The sequence below is a fragment of the Scyliorhinus torazame genome, chromosome 14 (assembly GCF_047496885.1).
Source record: "Scyliorhinus torazame isolate Kashiwa2021f chromosome 14, sScyTor2.1, whole genome shotgun sequence".
NCBI lineage: Eukaryota > Metazoa > Chordata > Chondrichthyes > Carcharhiniformes > Scyliorhinidae > Scyliorhinus > Scyliorhinus torazame.
The window spans coordinates 90,564,045-90,583,932 of NC_092720.1; the positions used below are offsets into that span (position 1 = coordinate 90,564,045).

Sequence of the window (19,888 nt, forward strand, 5' to 3'; positions counted from 1 at the left end):
GCAGGACCTGGATAATATGCAGGCTTGGGCCGACAAGTGGCACCTAGGATTCATGCAACACAAGTGCCAGGCAATGACCATGTGCAACAAGAGGGAATCTAACCATTACCATCATTGATTCCCCCGCTATCAACATCCTGGGGGTTTTGCCATTGACCAGAAACTGAACTGGACTAGCCATATAAATACTGCAAGAGCAGGAGGTCCTGTCTCCCCAAAGCCTCCAAGGCACAAGTCAGGAGTGTGATGGCATACACTCCACTTATTCGGGTGAATGCAGCTCTGACAACACTCAAAAAAACTTGACGTCATTCAGACCAAAACAAGCCTCTTGATTGGTGCACCATTCACTCCCTCCATCTCCGACTGCAGTGTATGCCATCTACAAGATGTGCTGCAGGAACTCACCGTGGCTCATTAGACAGAACCGTCCAAACCCATGGCCATTACCATCTAGAACGGCCGTTGCCATCTAGCAGTTGCTGCAAATGCAGACATTTGGCTGAGAAGTTGCAGGATTCTGTCACTTCTTTCTCTGGGCCCACTTAATCGATCAGCTGAACCATCCATTTTTCCTCACTACTACCCATGTTTCTCCAGTCAGTCTCCAGAGACCACAGTCATTGGTGACTATCTTGTGTCAATGCCCATCTTCATATCTCACTTTCAGGTGTCCTTCCAGCAAAGGTATAGACATCCAGCAGGTTATGATCCACCGATTACTCACCATACAGAAGGTCTTCAGGTGTATGTCCATCATACATCTGAAATGTGGGTCGAGTCATTGCAGACATCATAATATGTGTATGATTGGACTTCCGGTTGCGGCTATGCGGAGCTAAGCCGCACGATTTGGCAGCTCCCGCTATCACGGACTTTCGGGCCCGTTAGAGGAGCCCCAATGGAAATATTTTTGAAGACAACCCGTGGGGAAGCGAAGAGAGAGGTTCCCCTTCAACTTTTATGGACCGGACCAGAAGTGAAACGGCCAAAAAAGCGGCACTGGAGCAGCGGGAGAAGCGAGGGAAGAAAAGCAAAATGGCGGCGGCCGGGGACAAAGCGGAGTGTGGGCCGGAGCTGCAGGAGTTCATCAAGCGCTGCTTCGAGGAGCTGCGGAAGGAGATGCTGGCGCCTATGTTGTCGGCGATTGAAGGACTGGGGATGACCCAGAAGGCCCTCTAAGTAAAGATCCAGGAGGTACAGAAAAGAGTCAGTGAGAATGAGGACGAGATCTTTGGCCTGGCGGTGAGAGTGGAGGAGCACGAGGCGCTGCAAAAGAGGTGGGCGGGAAGACTCGAAGACTTGGAGAACAGGTCGAGGAGAAAGAACCCGCGGATTCTGGGTCTCCCTGAAGGAGTGGAGGGGTTGATGCCGGGGCATACGCGAGCACGATGCTCGGGGCGATGATGGACCCGGAGGCCCCTTTGAGGCCGCTGGAGCTGGATGGGGCACACCGGGTGCTGGCGAGGAGGCCCAAGGCAAACGAGCCGCCAAGGGCGTTGGTGGTGAGATTTCACCGGTTCACGGACAGAGAGAGGGTCCTGAAATGGGCCAAGAAGGAGCGGAGCAGCAAGTGGGACAATGCAGAGATCCGAATATACCCGGACTGGAGCATGGAGGTTGCAGAGAGGAGAGCGGGTTGCACCGGAAAGGAGTGCGATTCGGAATGCTGCAGCCAGCGCGACTGTGGGTCACACACAAGGATCAACACTATTATTTCGAAACGCCTGAAGAGGCGTGGACCTTCATACAAACCGAAAAGTTGGACTCAAACTGAGGGTTTGTGCGGGTGGGGGGGATGTTTGATGTGTGATGGCTGTTGTACATAGGGGGTCAACCACGCGCAGGAGATGTTATATGGGGTTGGGGAGAGAGACAAGGCCGCGACAGGAGCTGCGCCAGAGGGGGCGGGGTAGGCTTTGGAAAGCGCGGGGTTTTTCCCGCGCTAGGGAAGAAAGGTGCGAAGGGGAATGGAGGAACGCACACGGATTGTGGGACACTCACACGGGGAGGTCAATGGGACGGCGGGGGAAGCTGGGGTCAGCTGACTTACGGGAGTGATATGGGGGGAGCAAAAAAGCTAGACCGGGATCTGGGGGTGGGGGGGGGGAGAACAAGGGTTGCTGCTGCACTGGCTGAAAGGGAATGGGGCACAGAAGAGGTGGTCGGGGCGGGGGTCTCCCGGTTGGGGGACTGGAGGGTGAGGGCGGCGCGGACACGGGACTGGCCTAGAAAAGGAGATGGCTAATCAGGGGGAGGGGGGTGCGAGCCCCTCCAATCCGGCTGATAACGTGGAACGTGAGGGGCCTGAACGGGCCGGTGAAGAGGGCCCGAGTGTTCGCGCACTTAAAGGGACTGAGGCAGATGTGGTCATGCTCCAGGAGACACATCTGAAGGTGGCGGACCAGGTCAGGTTAAGAAAGGGATGGGTAGGACAGGTATTCCATTCGGGGCTGGACGCGAAGAATAGAGGGGTGGCAATATCGGTGGGGAAGCGGGTGTCATTTGAGGCTAAGACTATCGTAGTGGATAACGGGGGGGCGATATGTGATGGTGAGCGGTAGGTTGCAGGGGACGTGGGTGGTGTTGGTAAATGTATACGCCCAGAACTGGGATGATGCTGGATTCATGAAGCGCATGTTGGGGCGCATTCCGGACCTGGAGGTAGGAGGCCTGATAATGGGTGGGGACTTCAACGCGGTGTTGGACCCAGCACTGGACCGCTCCAGATCAAGGACGGGAAAGAGGCCGGCGGCGGCCAAGGTGCTTAGGGGGTTTATGGATCAGATGAGGGGAGTGGGCCCATGGAGGTTTGCTAGGCCGCAGGCCAGGGAATTTTCTTTTTTCTCCCACGTGCACAAAGCCTACTCCCGGATAGATTTCTTTGTCCTGGGCAGGGCGCTCATCCTGAGGGTGGCGGGAACGGAGTATTCGGCCATAGCCGTTTCGGATCATGCCCCGCACTGGGTGGAACTGGAGCTGGGAGAGGAGAGGGACCAACGCCTGCTGTGGCGGCTGGATGTGGGACTGCTGGCAGATGAGGTGGTGTGGGAAGGTGAGGGGGTGCATCGGAAGGTATTTGGAGGCCAACGACAACGGGGTGTTTCGGGTGGGGGTGGTATGGGAGGCGTTGAAGGCAGTGATCAGGGGAGAGCTAATCTCCATCAGGGCTCATAGGGAGAAGACAGAGGGCATGGAAAGGGAGAGGTTAGTGGGGAAGATTTTAAGAGTGGACAGGAGAAATGCAGAGGTCCCTGAGGTGAGATTACTTGGGGAAAGACGACGTCTCCAGACGGAGTTTGACCTGTTGACCATAGGGAAGGCAGAGGCACAGTGGAGGAAGGCGCAGGGGGCGACCTACGAGTACGGGGAAATGGCGAGTCGGATGCTGGCACACCAGCTCCGTAAGAGGATGGCAGCGAGGGAAATAGGGGGAGTCAAGGATGGAAGGGGAGCCACGGTGCGGAGTGCGACGAAAATAAACGAGATATTCAAGGCCTTCTATGAGGAGCTGTACAGGAAGAGGGGATGAGAGGATTTCTAGACCAACTGAGATTCCTGAGGGTAGAGGAGCAAGAGGTGGCTGGTTTGGGGGCACCAATTGGGTTGGAGGAGCTGAGTAAGGGTTTGGGGAGGATGCAGGCGGGGAAGGCCCCGGGACCGGACGGGTTCCCGGTGGAGTTCTACAGGAAGTACGTAGACCTGTTGGCCCCGCTACTAGTGAGGACCTTTAATGAGGCAAGAGAGGCGGGAACCCTGTCCCAGACAATGTCGGAGGTGACGATTTCTTTGATACTAAAACGGGACAAGGACCCACTGCCATGTGGATCGTACAGGCCGATCTCGCTCCTCAATGTGGATGCTAAGTGCTGGCTACGAGAATCGAGGACTGTGTCCCGGGGGTGATCGAACCCTTGGCCATGTCATTGAGGGAGTCTAGGAAATGGAGGGGGGTGGTCCGAGGCGGAGAAGAGCATCGGATGTCGCTTTATGCGGATGACCTGTTGCTGTATGTAGCGGATCCAACGGAGGGGATGGTGGAGGTCATGCAGACTCTAAGGGAGTTTGGGGAGTTTTCGGGCTATAAGCTCAATGTAGGGAAGAGTGAGCTTTTTGTAGTACAGGCAGGGGACCAAGAAAGGGGGATAGGGGATCTACCGCTGAGGAGGGCGGAGGGGAGCTTTCGGTACCTGGGGATCCAGATAGCCAGGAGTTGGGGGGCCCTACATAAACTGAATCTGACGAGGTTGGGGGAGCAAATGGAGGAGGACTTCAAAAGATGGGACATGTTACCGCTCTCGCTAGCGGGTAGAGTGCAGTCGGTCAAAATGGTGTTCCTTCCGAGGTTTCTCTTTGTGTTTCAGTGCCTTCCCATCGTGATCACCAAGGCCTTTTTTAAGAGAGTAGGCAGGAGCATTATGGGGTTTGTGTGGGCGAATAGGACCCCGAGGGTAAGGAGAGGGTTCCTGGAATGCAGTAGGGACTGAGGAGGGTTGGCGCTGCCAAACCTAGGGAGCTACTACTGGGCAGCAAATGTGGCGATGATCCGCAAGTGGGTGATGGAGGGAGAGGGGGAGGCATGGAAGAGGATGGAGATGGCGTCCTGTAAAGGAACGAGCCTGTGGGCGTTGGTGACGGCACCGCTGCCGCTCTCGCCGTCAAAGTATACCACGAGCCCGGTGGTGGCGGCAACGCTAAGGATCTGGGGCCAGTGGAGACGGCACAGGGGTGCAATGGGAGCCTTGGTGTGGTCCCCGATCAGGGGTAACCACCGGTTTGTCCCGGGGCGGATGGACGGGGGGTTTCAGAGCTGGCATCGGGCGGGGATTAGAAGAATGGGGGACCTGTTCATTGACAGGACGTTTGTGAGCCTAGGGGCACTGGAGGAGAAGTTTGATATACCCCCTGGAAATGCTTTTAGATATATGCAGGTCAGGGTGTTTGTGAGGCGACAGGTGAGGGAATTCCCGTTGCTCCCGGCACAAGAAATTCAAGACAGGGTGATCACTGGTGTATGGGTCGGGGAGGGCAAGGTGTCGGCAATATACCAGGAGATGAAAGAAGAGGGGGAAGCGCTGGTAGAGGAGCTGAAGGGTAAATGGGAGGAGGAGCTGGGGGAGGAGATTGAGGAAGGTCTGTGGGCTGATGCCCTAGGTTGGGTTAATTCCTCCTCCTCGTGTGCCAGGCTCAGCCTGATACAATTTAAGGTGGTTCACAGAGCGCACTTGACGGGGGCGAGGTTGAGTAGGTTCTTTGGGGCAGAGGACAGATGTGGAAGGTGCTCAGGGAGCCCGGCGAACCATGTCCATATGTTTTGGTCATGCCCGGCACTGGAGGGGTTCTGGAGAGGAGTGGCGGGAGCAATATCTCAGGTGGTGAAAGTCCGGGTCAAGCCAAGCTGGGGGCTAGCAATATTTGGAGTCGTGGACGAGCCGGGAGTGCAGGAGGCGAAAGAGGCCGGCATTCTGGCCTTTGCGTCCCTAGTAGCCCGGCGAAGGATCTTGCTAATGTGGAAGGAGGCGAAGCCCCCCAGCGTGGAGGCCTGCATAAACGACATGGCTGGGTTCATAAAGCTGTAGAGGATTAAGTTTGCCTTGAGAGGGTCTGCACAGGGGTTCTACAGGCGGTGGCAACCGTTCCTAGACTATCTCGCGGAGCGTTAGAGGAAGGTCGGTCAGCAGCAACCTGGCGGGGGGTGGAATGGGGGCTTGCCTGGGAGGGTGGATGAGCAAGAGAAAACATGAAGAATCGGGGAAACTGGCACGTGCGGGAGAGAGCCAGTGTGCAAAGCTATGTAACATATCGTTTTCACCATGTATATATCTTGCTCTGCGTGATTTCTTGTTATTTTGTTACGGTGGGGGGGGGGGGGGGGGGGGTTATTCTTTGTAAGGGTGAATAATTGTGTTAAAAAACTTTAATAAATATATATATATTTTTAAATGTGCATGATTTCCAGCCAGTGAAGTGCTGTTGGGAACTCTGGTGAGAGTTCTGGCAATGAACCATTGCTAAAAACTCTTATTATCTTGTACCCCATTTAATGTGCAAAGAGAAAAGCGTTGTTTTGGTTTTCTGGAATTATTTATGATATTCATTTAATTATTCATTGACCAAAATTGTTGCATTGGCAGAAAGTTGGGTGCAGCTTGTGATTGTCCAATGCAGACTGCATGTCTGTGATTTCCTAACTTACAAGTCTCTTAAGTACTGCTCTCCGCTGGGAATGCCGAATTGACCCTGTAAAATGTTTCATGCCTATGAAAGTGTTTCAGAACTACAGGGTGTTGTAATTTTAAAGAAAAAGTATGCTAATACACACCCAACTCTCTTCAGGTTTGGAAAAGATTGAACAGTTGCAACACCATGAAAATGAGGACATCTATAAATTGGCATACGAGATCATTGACCAGTATTTCTCAACAGATGATGTAAGTTTAAGGAGTATTTTCAGTGTACCTATGTCTCATGGACTGCAGTGCTTCATGAAGGTGGCTCACCACCACCTTCTTGAGGGCAATTAAGGATGGACAATAAATGCTGGCTAAGACAACAATTCCACATCTTGTGAAATATTTATTTTTAAAGCTTCAAGATATAAACTGTGTAACTTGTCCACAGATCTTCCTTGCTCAAGATCTTACTGCAGATTTTGAGCAATGTTCTTTGTCAGCATTTATAATGTTGAGCTTTGTGGTTATGCATGTTACATAGCATGTAAGTATTTAGAATGCAAGGTATATCTCAACACGTCAACAGTTTGCTATGACAGTCTGTTAATGCACCATTCAAATGAAGCAAATAGCTTCAGTGACTAACCTTTTTTATTTATCCTAAATATTTTGATATCGCCTGATTATTGTGTGCTGTGTGTGTATGTGTTTTCCCACACATGGGATACCCTCATCCCCAGAATGCTAGCAACACAGTGCTTTGCTCTTTGTCCTGATCATCACAGAATCCCTAAAGTGCAGAATGAGGCCATTCGGCCCATCGGATCTGCACCAGCCCTCCGAAAGAGCCCTCTGGGCCTCGCTTGGCCCACTCCCTGTCCGCCCCCCATAACCACATGTAACCGTTGGACACCTTAAGGGTAATTCAGCATGGCCAATCCACCTGAAACCAGCAATCAAGTGCGATTTAAATCCCATATTGCACACTTCTGTCAAGCGCAATTTTAAAATTTACCAATATGCCAAATTTGCGGTACAACTTCCACAGTAATACCAGTCCAAATAACTCCTTCCCCATGCTGAAAAAATTCTGAATTTCGCCTCCTGTATTTGCTGGAGTCTGGAAATATTCCCTGAGCACTAACATAGCACAGGATCACTTCTGTGCAGCTAACTCCACCATTCCCATTCCCTAGTTAAATGGGCAGATGTATGGCAAATTGATTTGATATAAAGAAGTGTGAAGTGATATATTTGATGGGAAGAAAGATAATAGGTAATATAAACAAAATGGTACATTTTAAACGGGGTTCAGAAGCAGGGCAATTTGGAGACGCAGTTGTACATAAATTGTTGAAGGTTGCAAGACGAGTTTAAAAAGCTGATTACAAAAGCATATGGAATCGGTGACTTTATTAAGTAAATGTGTGGAGTTCAAAAGCAAAAATGTTATGCTAAACCTTTATAAAACATTTGCTAGGCCTTGGTGGAGTACTTAATGCATTTTTGGGTGCCAGATTTTAGGAAAGAAATCAAGGCTTTGGAGAGAGTGCAGCAGAGATTTACTAGAATGGCACTAAAGATGGGGGACTTCAGTTCTATGGGGAGACTGGGGAAGCTGAGATTGTTCTCCTCAAACTAGAGAGGATTAAGAAAACGTTTGACCAAGGCGTTCAAAATAATGAAAGTTTTGATAGAACAAATGAGAAAGTTTCCACTGCCAGAAGGACAGTAACTAGTGGGCACAACTTTTACAGCAATAGGCAAACAACTAGAGGCAACACAAGGGAATCTTTTGTGCAGTGAGTTGTTGTGATGTGGAATGTATAATCTGAAATAATGGAAGCAAATTCAATAGTAACTTTCAAGATTAGAGTTTCTTTTCTTATAAATTTAGAGTACCCAATTCTTTTATTTTTCTAATAAAGGGGAAATTTAGCGTGCCCAATCCATCTACCCTGCACATTTTTGTGGTTGTGTGGGTGAGGCCTATGCAGACACGGGGAGAATGTCCATGCGGAGTTTGCACAGTGATCTGGGACCGCGATCGAACCCGGATTCTCGCCGCCGTGAGGCAGCAATGCTAACCACTGCTCCACTGTGCTGCCCCAAGCTTATAGATTTAAAGGCTAAGAACAAGGGAATAAAACAAATTAAATAGTTCTTTCAAAGTGGCGGTATAGAAACCTCTTTTTGTACTAAATCATCTTTCCATACGTATCTCAGCTCTCTAGGATAGAATTTGTCTGGAGATGTATTTGTTTTCAGCCCTTTCACCATCTTTCCTTTGAGTTGGTTAACTCTGGTGAGATCATGTTCGCCAGTGAGTACTCTGTTGCAGTCGTTCAGAATAGACCATAATATGTTGGAGCAGAAGTAAGCCATTCGGCCCATTGAGTGTTCTGCCATTCAATGGGATCGTGACTGATCTGATATCATCCTCAATTCCACTTTCCCTCCTTACCCCTCTATTCGTTTACTGTTTTGTGTTCTGCAGTTTCAAGCTTATGCATTTTTGTGGTTTTCTTGTCTTTCACTACCATGACTACATGTTTTTACTGCTAGATTTGGTTGATTTTTGTTTTCTTTTTAAGATTGATGAAGATCCTGCCCTGGTTCCAGAAGCAATTCAGGGTGGGACATTTGGGTTCAACTCATCAACCAATGTTCCAGCAGAAGGCTTCCAATTCTAGAAAGGCATAATTCCTGGAGCAAGTGAAATAATGCAGCACTAAAGGAAGGTTTGATCGATCATGCTTGGCTCATGTGGGATCCACTGCTGCATTAAATCAGAGAGCTGTTTTGCAGATTGCGTTTGGTGTCCGAGAAAAGCCCAAATGAAGTCAAGCTGGCGAGTGGGTGCGAGTGCGCGTGAGAGTGGTAAAATGTTATAAAATTTCACAGTGAATGCAATTTAGGTTGTTTAAAGAAAGGGGCTAAAAGTCAAAGAAAGGTCAATGTCTACGAAGTAACTAAACCAAGATCAAATTCAGATATCTAGAATAATTAGAAGACCGAAGCAGTTAAGATACTTCAAGCTTCATAAACCAAGAAAGAGACATCGACAAGTCAGAAGACCGAGTCAAGGCCTTGCTATGAAGCACTGTGTGAATGGACCCACTGTATGAATGTCTGGACTCAGTGCTGTGGAGCCAGGTTCATTACTTGAAATCTTGGGCTCTGTATTCACTCATGAAAATAAACTCCTAGCCATGGAGTTGTGTGTGGAAGAGAGTAGTGTATGGGCGTGATGTTGTATGTGAACGCATGCAAACTTGATTGCCTTCAAGTGGCTAATGAATAAATCCAGAAAAACACCAAAATGAGTTTGTTTTTATTAATATTTAACATACACTGGAGAATTTAACCGATTTAGCAGCAGTGCATTGTATAATTTATCTGTGGCAATTTGGGTTGAATCTTGCAGCCTATGTTTTGCTTGTTTTACTTCCACCTTAGCCATTCTAATTTTTTTAATGTTTATACAAATGTACTTTATTTGTAGTTATGAATTTTTCCTCAACTTAACAATTGCACCAGTTAAATCAATAAATGCTGTGAGTTGCTTTCCATATAAATCACGAATACAGTAATGAATTAACAAAGAAATGTAATGGTAGTAAGCTGCTCACATGCACAAATTCTGCAGAGGAAAAAAATAAAACATAGTACACGCTCTACTGCTGCTTAAACTTTGAAAAGTTACCATAATTTAAGTCCAGGGAACCTCAAACACCAGCAGTGTTGTGGAGCTCACCAACTTTATTAGTCATGACTTGGATAAATTAAGTTGGCTAAGATAATCAATTCACATGTGTCTATTAATTGATGGCTGCTTCTGATTTATTTTAGCTATATTTTTAGTTTGTTCTTGTGTGGAATATAGCACAGTACCTTATGGGGTAAATGCTGTTTATAATACTTGTTTCCTATTTTCCTGTTATTTTTCCTGATTAAAATATTTCAGTTGTGACTAATTTTGGTGCATACTTTCTGCTAAAAGAGGATTGAGAGAAGTATGTATAAATGAACAATGTGAAAACAACCGTGACATGTTTCATACTTTTAGGAAGGACATTTTAAAAATTAGATACAAGTAGCCATGAACCATCTGAGCCACTTTAAAAAGAGTTTGGTGTGTTTCAAGAGGCTTGCATGCAGTCCATGCAAGTTTTTAAAAAGAAAGGAGCCTGGAAGGTAGTTGTTTCCATGAAGAGGTTCAGCACACTAAATTTGGCCTGTTGATCAGTTTTGTTTGTAGAAGAAAAAAATGCTTACCCTCTTGGTAAGGTGGCTCATTGTAGGAAATACTGTGCCTTCTCCCTTAGAGCACAAGTGTTGCATGAACAAGTGTTGCTGTATTTAAAACCTAAGGTAATAGTCACTAAAGGGAAATGTGAAAATGATTACCTGATTCCTACTTTGTGTTTAAAGTTTTACAATATTGTAGACTGGATTAATATGTAGTTGTGATTTTCTTTGTAAATTAGTTGGTTTACCCTTGAAGCATTCCTTGTCGTCATACACATACTTTGAAAGCTAGACAAAAATTGGAACAGGCAGAAAATTGGCTTGCTTACACTGTTATCCATTAGAGTGCAGGCTAACCTGTTTTAGAGAAAAATAAACTTTGAAATTATTCTGTGTGGCCTGATGTTCCATTGTAGTATTAATGTGTTACATCAGATATTCTCAACTGGGGGAAGGGATTGTGAGAATGTTTCACGGGATCCTCTGAAAAATAACCAATAGAAGCTCTTGTTTCATCTATTGTCTCAATGCACTGCTCTCCTGACCAGTAACCTGTCTAACTCTGTTCCGGGTTAGATGTGGCCAATCTAGTTATTTGGTTTATTCGGTACTTCGTCTTTGCATCACTGCCATTTAGCGCAGTGATTTCATAGAATAGAATTTACAGTGCAGAAGGAGGCCATTCAGCCCATCGAGTCTGCACCAGCTCTTGGAAAGAGCACCCTACTTAGGTCCACGCCGCCACCCTATCCCAGTAACCCCACCTAACCTTTTTTTTGAAAACTTAGGAAATTTATCATGGCCAATCCACCTAACCTGCACATCTTTGGACTGTGGGAGGAAACTGGAGCACCCGGAGGAAACCCACGCAGACACGAGGGGAATGTGCAGGTTCCGTTTAGACAGTGACCCAAGCCAGGAATCGAACCTGGGACCCTGGAGCTGTGAAGCTACTGTGCTGCCCTGTTACGATAAATGGTCGGCATAACATCGTGGGCCACAGGGCCTGTGCTGTGCTGTTCTATATTCTATCTTGTATGTCTTCAGACAGTGTTTTCCAGATTTCAACAATCCCCGGTCAGTATTTCCGAGGTTCCAATTTGAAATTTACTTTTGAATCTGCTCCCTTCTATTCTTCAGACAGTGGATTCCAGATTATAACTATTCCCTGTCAGTATTTATCCAATTCTGCTTTGAAATTTACTGCTGAATCTACTCCCATCTTGGCTTCAGTGTAATCATAGAATCATAGAATTTACAGTGCAGAAGGAGGCCATTTAGCCCATTGAGTCTGCACCGGCCCTTGGACAGACGTGGGGTGGCATTGTGATTCTGATATTGAGGGGCAGGTTATTACCAGCAGCATCAAAAGGATATTGGATTTCTTCACTTTATTCAGTAAAGATCAGCAGCCAGTGAATTATAACCAGCGATAACAGTAGTCACCAAAGATGAACTTCCTCTTTCTATCCACTCATGCTGTAGGTCTAGTGTAGGTTGTCTCATGCCTCAAACTTGGCAATAGTGCATCAAGAAAACTGCATTGACATTTCCAATTATCAATTTAATTGTCAACTAAAGTAGAGGTGGGATTCATTGGTTTTAAATCATTTGTGTATTGAAGTCTTTGACTGTGTTATGGGCGGCACGGTAGCACAGTGGTTAGCACTGTGCAATGCAAGGGTCCCACATTCGATTCCCGGCTTGGATCACTGTGCGGCGTCTGCACGTTCTCCCTGTGTCTGCGTGGGTTTCCTCGGAGTGCTCCGGTTTCCTCCCACAAATCCCGAAAGTCCTGTTAGGTAATTTGGACATTCTGAATTCTCCCTCCGTGTACCCGAACAGGCGCTGGAATGTGGCAACTAGGGGCTTTTCACAGTAACATCAATGCAGTGTTATTGTAAACTTACTTGTGACAATAAAGGTTATCATTATAGGTAATTTTGTTTAAAAATATAACTTGAAATATGAGAAGCATTGTAGTACTTTTTCACATGTGAACCCCATGAATGCATTATCTTCAGATTGGTTTCCTGATTTGCCTGTTACCACAAGTTAATCAGGTCAGAAGCAGTGGTGTAATGAAATGCACAAAATGAGTATCAATAAAGAGGATCATTTAATTCTGTAACACCAGTGAGTCCCAACAGAGCACATTAAAGGAAGACATTTATTGGCTGGTCTCAAAAACACTCAGTTTTTGTCTACAGTTTTCAAACACTCCATGCAGCCCTCCCTTTGTACTGCATTACAGTTTATACCGTCAGTCTTCGAGTCATGTTATAACTCAAATATATGTTTAACTGTATAACTACTATATATATTTAAACTGTTGCAAGGGGTTCTGTGGAATTTTTATCACTTTTTGAAAATGTTTTATTAGAATTTTTCCACTTAATATCAAAACTTTACAGAACAATATAGAGACAATAGTAACCAAAATAATAACACCAACACAAGTATCACAAGCTGCCACCGTGTCTTGACCATAGTCCCAGTACTATAATTTCCCTATATTATTTACATTAGTGTGTATCATAGTTTTTTTTAAAGAAATATTCTTTTGGGATTTTTAACATTTAGTAATAAGAATTACACACAACTTTACATCCGTATTTACAAATATTGCCAGGACCGTTTACATCATTTATAGTTGCATTTGTTTTCCGGGGGGGGGGGGGGGGGGGGGGGCGGAGGAGAGAGGAGAGAAGTCCTGTTTCCCCCCCCCCCCCCCCCCCCCCCCCCCCCCCCCCCCCAAATGAGTCCTCTAGGGAGGTTAGGGTGTTCTGCCTTCTCCATTTGTCCCGTGTGGGAGGAATCAGTGAGTGGCCTTCCTCACTGTTTTGTCTCTGCTATATGCAAGTTCCCTTTCATCCAGGCAGTACTCCCTGCCCCCCTCTTCTTTTCCCCCATTCCTGTCTGTATTTCCCTCCCCTCCCTGTCCCCCAAACAGATCTTCAGAGGTTTCAGAACATCTTCCACATGTCGTGGAATCTCTCCTTGCACCCCCTTATCGAGAATTTTATTTTTTCTAGCTCCAGGAACTCAACCAGGTTTGAGAGCCACTCCAAGGCCCTGGGTGGCCAGAGAAGACTGGTGTGGTGGCCAACGCTCGGAGAGACTGCCCTGTGCAGGAGACCTCCAGTTCCCTTAGCCACCCTTTCACTCTTTCCACGTTTCCCACCCAGTGGTAGAATGAGGTTCGGTAGGGCCAGGCCTCCCACTGTGTTTCCTCACTGTAAGATGGTCTTGCGTATCCTAGGGACTTGTTCTCTTCCCCACACCCCCGCACCTGCTCCAGAAAGGTGTTCAATTCTCATGCCATACCTGACACGGTTCCTGTCCTGGTGTTAGGTCTGTCCATTGTCCGGTCCTGAATGCAGTTAATGTTGCTCTTCATGATGAGTCGGTGGCTGTCTAGGTCGGGGATTTTGGCCATTGGTTTTTTGATGAACTCTGTCCCAATTCAGGGCTATATATTTACCAAGACCACCGGGGCCCCTTCTAGGGTCCTGCTGACCATAACATATCGCCTCTGGGTCCATCACTGTAAATGAAACTGTCTTGTTGATCAGTATTAGTATGGCTCCCCCCTCGTCCTGGTGTCAAAACATTTTTTTTTAAATTTAGAGTACCCAATTATTTTTTTTTCCAATTAAGGGCAGTTTAGCGTGGCCAATCCATCTAACCTGCACATCTTTGTTTGTGGGGGTGAAATCCACACAGACATGGGGAGAATGTGCAAACTCCACACGGGCCGTGACCCAGGGCCGGGATTTGAACCCGGTCTGGTGTCAAAACATGAATTAAATATTTGTCCCAGTCAGCCTTCCTGATCCGCTGTCGGTCTCTCTCAAGTGTGCCTCTTGTGGTAAGGTTAGGTCCACCCTCAGACTCTTGAGATGGGCGAGTGAATCCCTTTACCAGCCTGTTGAGGCACCCCATGTTGCTATCTGGATTGTAGGAGGGGTGATCTTCCCCCTCCCTCCTGTGGAGTCAACCATATTTACTCTGTTGGGCCTGACCTTGTTTGTCTGGGCTGCCCTGGCTCATGGGCCATTCAAGCTGGCTGCCAACTACTTCCTCATTTTGGCCATCTCCATGTGTTGTCTGCTGCAACCAACGCACTACCCTCCCGCCCCCTTTTTGCCCTTTGTTTCTCCTGAAGTTCTGGGTGAAGATGGTACTTTAAAAATTTCTGATTAAGGGGCAGTTTAGCATTGCCAATCCACCTACCCTGCACATCTTTGGGTTGTGGGGGTGAGACCCACGCAGACTCTGGGAAAATGTGCCAACTCCAGATTGACAGTTACCCGGGGCCGGGAATGAATCCCGGTCCTCTGCACAGTGAGGAAGATGGTATTTCTAAACCAAAGGCTCATGCCATATAGAATCCCTACAGTGCAGAAGGAGGCCATTTGGCCATCAGTCGGCACTGACACTGGGAAAGAGCACCCAACCTAGCCTCATGCCTACATCGCTGTGAGGAAAACCAACAAGGAGGATGCCAGGTACTACCAATGAAGAAAGCCGTAAAGGACTAGGCACAATCATATTTACAACAAAATGTGATGGAAATACTCAGGTCGAGGACATTTTGATTGTGTTCTGACAGAAGGTTATTGACCTGGAATGTGAACCCAGATTCTCCATAGATACAATCACATTTGAATTTGATTGGTAGACCCCATGTGGTAAATGTGTTCTGGATATGCAATGTATTTTTTTCTTTTGATGTGTGTTGTGATCCAATCCCACTAACATTTTCAAAGTATTTTCAGTAACAAAAAATAACATTCCAATAGAAACATTAATTAAGTTTTCAGAGTAGGCTACCTAATTGTAGTAAAAAAAGATGCTGCCAAAATTGTAGTGAAAGAGGAGACACTCGATTGACTAAGATTTGTGAAAGCGTTGTTAGGCTGGTTGTACTTAAAAGTTAAGTCACTGGGATCAGATCAGAGGAACTAAAGATGGAAATTGCAGAGGCATTTGCAATAATGTTTCAATGCTGAGATACACGAGGGCTGGAAAGTTGCAAATGTTACTTGCTCAAAGAAGGTACAAGAATAAACCAAGCAACTGCAGGCCAGTCAGTTTAATCTCAGTGGTGGGGAAGCATTTAGAAATAATAACCGAAATAAACAGTCATTGTACAATTAGGGAAAGCCAGCAGAGATTTGTTATGGGCAAACCTTATTTTACTAACTTGATGTTTTCAATGAAGTTTCAGAGAATTGATGAGACTACGGCAGTTGATATGTATATGGGCTTCAGAAAGGTGTTTGATAAGGTGCCACATAATAGGCTTGTCAGCAAGTTGAAGCTCATGTACTAAAAGGGCAATTTAGTGTGGCCAATCCATCTAACCTGCACATCTTTGAGTTTTGGGGGTTAAACCATGCAGACACAGGGAGAATGTGCAAACTCCACAGACAGTGACCCAGGGCTGGGATCGAATCCGGATCCACAGCGCTGTAAGCAGCAGTGCTAACCACTGTGCCACCTTGCTGCTTTATGAAAGGTTTTAATATAAAAGATTTTAATAGAATAAATAGAGAGAATGTTTCCACTTGTGGGGAAGAGCATGACCAGAGGTCATTAATAAAAGGTAGTCACCAGTTGGAATTCAGAAGAAACATTTCATCCAAACAGTGGTAAGAAAGTGACTGCATTTAAAGAATACTAAACAAGCTTATGAAGGATAACAGGATAGATGGCAATGATGGTAGAATTACAAAGAACAAAGAAATGTACAGCACAGGAACAGGCCCTCCAAGCCCGTGCCGACCATGCTGCCCGACTAAACTACAATCTTCTACACTTCCTGGGTCCGTATTCCTCTATTCCCATCCTTTTCATGTATTTGCCAAGATGCCCCTTAAATGTCACTAATGTCCCTGCTTCCACCACCTCCGGTAGCGAGTTCCAGGCACCCACTACCCTCTGTGGAAAAAAACTTGCCTCGTACATCTACTCTAAACCTTGCCCCTCTCACCTTAAACCTATGCCCCCTAGTAATTGACCCCTCTACCCTGGGGAAAAGCCTCTGACTATCCACTCTGTCTATGCCCCTCATAATTTTGTAGAACTCTATCAGGTCTCCCCTCAACCTCCTTCGTTCCAGTGAGAACAAACCGAGTTTATTCAACCGCTCCTCATAGCTAATGCCCTCCATACCAGGCAACATTCTGGTAAATCTCTTCTGCACCCTCTCTAAAGCCTCCACATCGTTCTAGTAGTGTGGCGACCAGAATTGAACACTATACTCCAAGTGTGGCCTAACTAAGGTTCTATACAGCTGCAACATGACTTGCCAATTCTTATACTCAATGCCCCGGCCAATGAAGGCAAGCATGCCATATGCCTTCTTGACTACCTTCTCCACCTGTGTTGCCCCTTTCAGTGACCTGTACTCCTAGATCTCTCTGACTTTCAATACTCTTGAGGGTTCTACCATTCACTGTATAATAGATGAGAAAAAGATGGGAAGAGGCACGAATGAAGCATTAAAAAAACTGCATTAACTGGTTGGACAAAAGGCCTGTTTCTATGTTGTATATTCTATGTTTTGCAATGTATACATGCACTTGGGCAGCATGGTAGCACAAGTGATTAGCACTGTGGCTTCACAGCGCCAGAGTCCCAGGTTCAATTCCCTGCTGGGTCACTGTCTGTGCGGAGTCTGCACGTTCTCCCTGTGTCTGCGTGGGTTTCCTCCGGGTGCTCCGGTTCCTCCCACAGTCCAAAGACGTGCAGGTTAGGTGGATTGGCCATGATAAATTGCCCTTAATGACCAAAAAAAGTTAGGAGGGGTTATTGGGTTACGGGGATAGGGTAGAAGTGAGGACTTAAGCGGGTTGGTGCAGACTCGATGGGCCGAATGGCCTCCTGCGCTGTATGTTCTATTTATATAATCATTTTCAGTGGCATGGCAGGTTAAGAAAATGTCAAATGCAATCTTGGACTTTGGAGTACAAAAGCAAAGATGTTATGGTGAACCATTAGAAAATATTGGTTCAACCTAAATTGGAGTATCATGTCCAATCTTTGCTTGGCACTACATTTTAAGAATATGCATTGGAGAGGATGCAGAAAAGATCTATTGAATGATTCAGGGCAGAGAGCCTTCAGATGGACAAAGCTTGGGCTGTTCTCTTTAGAGATTTGGTAGAGGTATCCAAAATCATTAAGGGTCTGGACGAGATGAGATCGGACAAAACTTCCTATTGGCAGAGGGATCAAGAACCAAAAGACACTGATTTAATTTGATTGCCCCTGGTTCTTTTGCCAATCTGAAAAACGTTTGGGCAGTGTGTTTAGGCTCTGGAATGTACTACCTGAGAGTATTGTACAGGCACATTGGGTGACTTCTAAAAGAGCATTAAATTATCTGAAGAGAAAGAAAATTCGCTAAATGAATATTTTTCGTCAGTATTCACACAGGAAAAAGACAATGTTGTTGAGGAGAATACTGAGCTACAGGCTACTAGACTAGACGGGATTGAGGTTCATGAGGAGCTGTTATCTATTTTCAGACTTTCCCGAATTGTTAAGTCCCCTGGGCCGGATGGGATTTATCCTAGGATTCTCTGGGAAGCTAGGGAGGAGATTGCAGAGCCTTTGGCTTTGATTTTTATGTTGTCATTGTCTACAGGAATAGTGCCAGACAACTGGAGGATAGCAAATGTTGTCCCCTTGTTCAAGAAGGGGAGTGGAGACAACCCCGGTAACTATAGACCAGTGAGCCTTACTTCTGTTGTGGGCAAAGTCTTGGAAAGGATTATAAGAGATAGGATTTATAATCATCTAGAAAGGAATAATTTGATTAGGGATTGTCAACACGGTTTTGTGAAGAGTAGGTCGTGCCTCACAAACCTTATTGAGTTCTTTGAGAAGGTGACCAAACAGGTGGACGAGGGTAAAGAAGTTGTGTATATGGATTTCAGAAAGCATTTGATAAGGTTCCCCACGGTAGGCTATTGCAGAAAATACGGAGGCATGGGATTGAGGGTGATTTAGCGGTGTGGATCAGAAATTGGCTAGCTGTAAGAAGACAGAGGGTGGTGGTTGATGGGAAATGTTCAGTCTGGAGTTCAGTTACTAGTGGTGTACCACAAGGATCTGTTTTGGGGGCCACTGCTGTTTGTTATTTTTATAAATGACCTGGAGAGGACGTAGAAGGATGGGTGAGTAAATTTGCCGATGCCACTAAAGTCGGTGGAGTTGTGGACAGTGCGGAAGGATGTTGCAGGTTACAGAGGGACATAGATAAGCTGCAGAGCAGTGCTGAGAAGTGGCAAATGGAGTTTAATGCAGAAAAGTGTGAGGTGATTCATTTTGGAAGGAGTAACAGGAATACAGAGTACTGGGCTAATGGTAAGATTCTTGGTAGTGTGGATGAGCAGAGAGATCTCGGTGTCCATGCACATAGATCCCTGAAAGTTGCCACCCAGGTTGATAGGGTTGTTAAGAAGGCGTACGGTGTGTTAGCTTTTATTGGTAGAGGGATTGAGTTTCAGAGCCATGAGGTCATGTAGATTGTTCTGAGGTTGGGCTTTTCAGTTTATATGATTTAGACAGGGAAACTTCAGAATACTTACCTTCGCAACTGGTTTCACTGAAAATAGAAAACGACTTGCACTAAATATTTTATGGGTAGGGGAGGGAGAGAGACTGAAATCCACTTTTGTCTGTAATCAGTATGGTTTAATTTTGCAAGTGTGATCCCTAAACCCCCATTTAATGTGCAGCCCCCATTTAATGTGCAGTTAATTTAATAAGTCACCAGCAACAAGCAGGCTTTCATGGATTTGGACAATGAGTATTATTTATTCACACATGCATCCTGGAAGGTTTATGCTTCATCAATTACACAACATGCAAGAGAGATAGTTAAAGGAGGTTGTGTACTTCTACTAGTACTAAAACCAAACAGAATAGTTAGTAGTTCACTTGTCTTGGAGACTGCAGTGAAAGAGGAAGCTTTTCCCATACTGGAAATACTTCACGGATTATGGGTTATGTAAATTAGGATATTTCGGATTCCATTGCTAGCGTAGACCTCAAAATGCTGAGAGCTAACGAGAACTGAGGATGTCCTTCTCCCCTGCGGAGTACATTTTCTGGTGTTTGAGATTTTTTGAAAAATAGCCACTCTAGCGTTTCCTTTCAGGATCATCATCCTGGAGTAGAATGGCTCCTACACCTAGATCACTGGCTTGCACAGGATTGACACTTTTCAAATCACGAGACTTTGTATACAATTCTTGGCACCACATTTTTGGAAGGATGTCAAGCCCATGGAGGGTGCTGAGATTTACTGGAGTAGTAGCTTCAGTTATGTGTAGACAAGCTGGGAACTGTTCATCTTGGAACAGAGACGATCAAGGGGATGAATAATCGAGGTATTCAAAATTCTGAAGGGTTTTGATAGTTGCTCTGCCACGTAGGTCGGCTATAGA

The 19,888-nt window shown here is 46.2% G+C and overlaps 1 protein-coding gene across 2 annotated transcripts in view; it reads left to right on the top strand.

Moving 5' to 3' along the window:
• kpna4 (karyopherin alpha 4 (importin alpha 3)) overlaps nt 1-10,821 on the top strand; it is a 40,638-nt gene extending 29,817 nt beyond the window's left edge. For both annotated transcript variants that reach the window (XM_072474463.1, XM_072474464.1), the window contains exons 16-17: nt 6,337-6,431; nt 8,768-10,821. In XM_072474463.1, the coding sequence (XP_072330564.1) occupies nt 6,337-6,431; nt 8,768-8,866 (194 nt within the window). In that variant the 3' untranslated portion in view covers nt 8,867-10,821. The remainder of the gene's footprint in view (nt 1-6,336; nt 6,432-8,767) is intronic.
• Nucleotides 10,822-19,888: the final 9,067 nt, after the last annotated feature.